General features: G+C 51.3%; 1 protein-coding gene across 1 annotated transcript in view; it reads right to left on the reverse strand.

The window, feature by feature from the left end:
• KATNIP (katanin interacting protein) overlaps nucleotides 1-3,801 on the reverse strand; it is a 155,688-nt gene extending 151,887 nt beyond the window's left edge. Inside the window, exons 1-2 of the mRNA XM_007452838.1 lie at nucleotides 3,772-3,801; nucleotides 3,589-3,665 (exon numbers count right to left, since the gene is read on the reverse strand). Of these exons, the coding sequence (XP_007452900.1) occupies nucleotides 3,589-3,665; nucleotides 3,772-3,801 (107 nt within the window). The remainder of the gene's footprint in view (nucleotides 1-3,588; nucleotides 3,666-3,771) is intronic.
• Nucleotides 3,802-4,321: the final 520 nt, after the last annotated feature.

Consider the following 4,321-nt stretch of genomic DNA (forward strand, 5'->3'; position numbering starts at 1 on the left):
AAAAGAAACGAAATTGAGCTATTTGTAATGAGGTGGATAGACCTAGAGTCTGTCATACAAAGAAACAAAAAAAAAAAAAAAAAAAGCAAATACCATTGCTGGATTCTTAGATCTTAGATCTGCCACATCTAGTGCGTATCTTACAGTCCCTCTTGGCCGTTAGCCCTTAACTCTTCCTCATATCTCAGCCCTTTGATGATTCTGGTTGTGTTTTCATGAGTCCTGTTGGCCATGATTACATCTTTCCTGAAGCTGAGTGACTAGAATCACTAAGCACCCTATGGGCGAGGGTTGTACGGGGGTGAAACAGGGCGGCCCCACCTTCTCCACTCTCCCCGGTCCTCTCCTGGAGCACATGATCACTTTCTGTGCTTCTGGCATAGTCACAGGTGGACTTGTGCTCACTTGCCACCGCCTGGGGAGTTCCTTGAGGTCCAGGGCTGTGTGGTGGGCACCTGTTCTTTTTGCCTGTCCAGCAACTCTCCCCCATCTTCCAAACACAGCCCCTCAGGTTCCCCTTGGGAACTGCTCCCCTCTTCCTCTTACTCCTCGTGGTTTGGGTGAGACTCACACCATCGCCCAGGTTAATGGGGTGGCCCAGGAGTGGCCAGGCAGACCCTGCCACCCCCACCAGGCACAGGGCGGCGACTGGCTCAGGGATGGGAACGGGGCCCCAGCCAGACCTACGGGGGCCCTCCTCAGCACTTTTGCTGGGACTATTAGGAAGGATGTGTTCTCTTCCCCTCGAGGTGGGATGTAAGTGTGGGGTTTCCAGTGGCTGCCTTGACCTCCGTGCGGGAAGTACCTGCCTGAGATGATTCCAACGTGAGAAAACAGAACTGAGAGTTGGGGAGTGACTGATTTCAGCGACCCAGTTTAAGTGCCTGGATCCAACTATGCCTGAAGCCAGTGTAGCATCCTGGATTTGTTAATGTCACAAGTCAATACGTTTCGTTGTTTAAAGTCATTTACCTTGGGCTCCTGTCCCTTCAAGCAAAGGGGCACTAACTAATACAGTCTGTGTCTCCCTCATTGCAATGTTCTCCTTCATACCAGTGGTAATGCTAGGCACTGAGAAGGTACTCAATGGAATCCTAATGAATGAATGGAAGAATAATGTCACCAGCATCTTGTGGGCAGCTGCGTTCTGGGCAGATGTCTAAGAACTCAGCCCAGTGATTGCACACCCACTTCTTGGGTCACAAGGCAACGCAGATAAGCATCCTGAGTTTTCACCTTCCTCTATGCCCAATATAAAGTTCAGAGGCTGGTTTTCTACCCAGTCTTGTAACTACATTTCCAAGTCAGTTTCAGTTTATTCCCACAAAACTCCTCCGTGGTGAACTTAGAGCCATTGGCAACCCTGGCAGGTTTCTCTCCTTTTGATTATTGATGACAATGTCAAACAAAACATAAATAAGAAAGTACGGCCCAGCTCCCTGGCTGCATGACCGTGGGCAAATTGCTTGCGGTCCTGGTCTCTGCTTCCTTAGCTGTAAAATGGGTGCAATAACTGTACCGATGGGGTTGAGGTGCCTGCCACACAACTGGCACTCCAGCAAAGGTGCCTTTTCAGGCTTCATTTGATGACAGCTCAGGGGCACTCCCACTCTGCAGGTCTCCATTTGGAGGTGTTCTAGCTCTACTTTCTAATTTCCTGTCATCAAGCCAGCTCTCTCTTGGTGACAACACATCCCCCAAATTTTATGGCAGCTCCATGTTGACATATTTTTTTAATGGCCTTTGTGCTGCAACCTCATCTCTGGATCTGTTCAGCTATGTTATTGGTCGGTGCCCTTCGATCACACACGTATTGACCTCTCGATTAATGAGAGGCAATTTGCTCATAAAGAACTATGACAGGGGCTTCCCTGGTGGCGCAGTGGCTGGGAGTCCGCCTGCCGATGCAGGGGACACGGGTTCGTGCCCCGGTCTGGGAGGATCCCACATGCCGCGGAGCGGCTGGCCCGGTCCGGGGGGATCCCACGTGCCGCGGAGCGGCTGGGCCGGTGAGCCGTGGCCGCTGGGCCTGCGCGTCCGGAGCCTGCGCTCCGCAGCGGGAGGGGCCGCGGCGGTGGGAGGCCCGCGCGCCGCAAACAACAAAGAACTATGACACTCTCCTCGCAGACAAGTCACATGTATATGATTCAATGATTGCCCAGGTGTTCAGTGGCACCGTCCAGCCTGCCAGAAACTGAACAAAAACATTCTGTTCCTGGCATTAATGATGATAAAAACCCACATAGGTCTAATCAGCACAAGCCTGGGTTTGAGGCTGCCCCTGGGATGGAGAGAGATGAGTGCAGAGCAGCTGGGCACATGGGATGTTGCCTGGCATTTCTGGCTGGTCCTGGAGAGTTGATGTATTCAGAAGTTCTCTATGGGGGGTGCGACCGCCTTGCAAGGAGGCATCTGGAATGCGGGCAGGTATTGTTGTCATAGATACTGGGGGTCTTAGTGGAATTAAGTAAAGGGGTGGGTAGGCAGGGATGCTAAACTCCTACAACACATGGGACAATCCTGCACCGTAAAAACTTGCCCCATGCGACATGCCACCGGGGCCCCAGTTGACAAGCACCGGGAATCCAGCCCATCAGACAAGGCTGAATTCACATTCAGAATAACAACCTGCAGACTCTCTGACCTACAAGACCCCAAGCCCAGCCCACGACACAAAGCCCCACATTAGTACCCCTGTCCTTCCCCCTCCGGCAGATCTGTCTGGGGGGCCTGCGGTATTCCTCTGTTTGTTTTGTGCTTTGATTTGAATTCATTACCAACATTTTAAAACTCAGGAGATTTCACCACACAAATCCAGATTTCCAGCTCCTCTGGCCACCTTGGAGGATATGGACCCCTTGGCCCGTGAGAGTTCCAGGTGCCCACTGTCCCCACTGAGCCAGCTTCACTCCCTGACTGTCCCCTCCTAGCATCGGAGTTTGCAAACCCAGCTTTCTGTAAGGTTCCAGGCCTGAAGACAAACCACAGTGACTGCAAATAAACTTGTGCAGCCCTGCAAAGGCACGGAGGACACAATACCCGCTCTCTTTCAAACCAGACCACAAGCCTTGACCCCAGTCACTACACATGGCATGGCTGCACGCTTTTGTAAGAACCAGCACTCCAGAGTCAAAATCAGGACTGACTGAACTTTAAATGACATCAACCAACTTCAAACACAAGTGTAAAAGGACTCCTCCTTTATACAACAAGGCATGATTACAGGCTTAGATTTCCAGGGACCTTCAAAGCCTGTGAGATCACAGGTTGGCCTATTCAGGTGACTAATGCACAGGCCCTGCCAAATTCTAGCTTTTCATGGCAAACCCAGCTTCTCCCAGAACCGAAGCAGGGAAGCGAGAGGTGGCTCTGACACGTCGAACAGTTTGCTACAGCTCAATCAAAAGATGCAATTAAATCAGTGAATGGAGAAATAGCAACTGGGATGGCAGATATTATTCCAAGCTTCTGAGTGGAGGGTGACTGCATCCCATTCCTACGTGAAAGAGTCTGCATGCTGTTAATAAATCTAAATAGGATTTTGATTTGGCTAATATTAAGGGCAGCCGTTGAGCGGCTTCATCTTACCGGTTCCTCTGCTGGAGCAATATTAAATACTCATCGTGTTTCTCATCAAAGTCTGTCACCATGTCCTTAGTGTAACCCTGAAATGAAGAAACAGAGCGGTGTGATATCGAAATGCAGGGAAGCTTTACTGAAGCCTGGGTACAGCACACACCACACAGGAGGCCGAGAGGCAGAGAGGCTGACCTTGACGAAGGCCCAGTTCCCTGGGCGCATCACCCTGGTGACCCAGAGCCCCAGAGACTGTCTGATGGCCCACTGGGTCTTGAACATACACAAATAACAATCTACGAAAATGAGAAGGTCGATTCCCCAGCCTTGCCACTGTTCTTTCCTCCCATGTCCTATAAAATCAAGGACTCTGAGAAGACTTGGGCTTTACTGTTTTCTCCACACTCATGATTTTGTGATCTCAGTTGTCCCAACCAGATGGAACCCAGATCAGTTGTTTAAGAGGGGAAGCTCAGGCTTCCCTGGTGGCGCAGTGGTTGAGAGTCCGCCTGCCGATGCAGGGGACACGGGTTCGTGCCCTGGTCTGGGAAGATCCCACGTGCCGCGGAGCGGCTGGGCCCGTGAGCCATGGCCCCTGAGCCTGCGCGTCTGGAGCCTGGGCTCCGCAACGGGAGAGGCCACAACAGTGAGAGGCCTGCGTACTGCAAAAAAAAAAAAAGAGGGGAAGCTCGTCTTTCTCTTGCCATTGTAAGAAAAACGCATGCTTATTATAAACAACTCAGTC

Source organism: Lipotes vexillifer, unplaced genomic scaffold (genome assembly GCF_000442215.2).
Source record: "Lipotes vexillifer unplaced genomic scaffold, Lipotes_vexillifer_v1.1 scaffold426, whole genome shotgun sequence".
Lineage (NCBI taxonomy): Eukaryota > Metazoa > Chordata > Mammalia > Artiodactyla > Lipotidae > Lipotes > Lipotes vexillifer.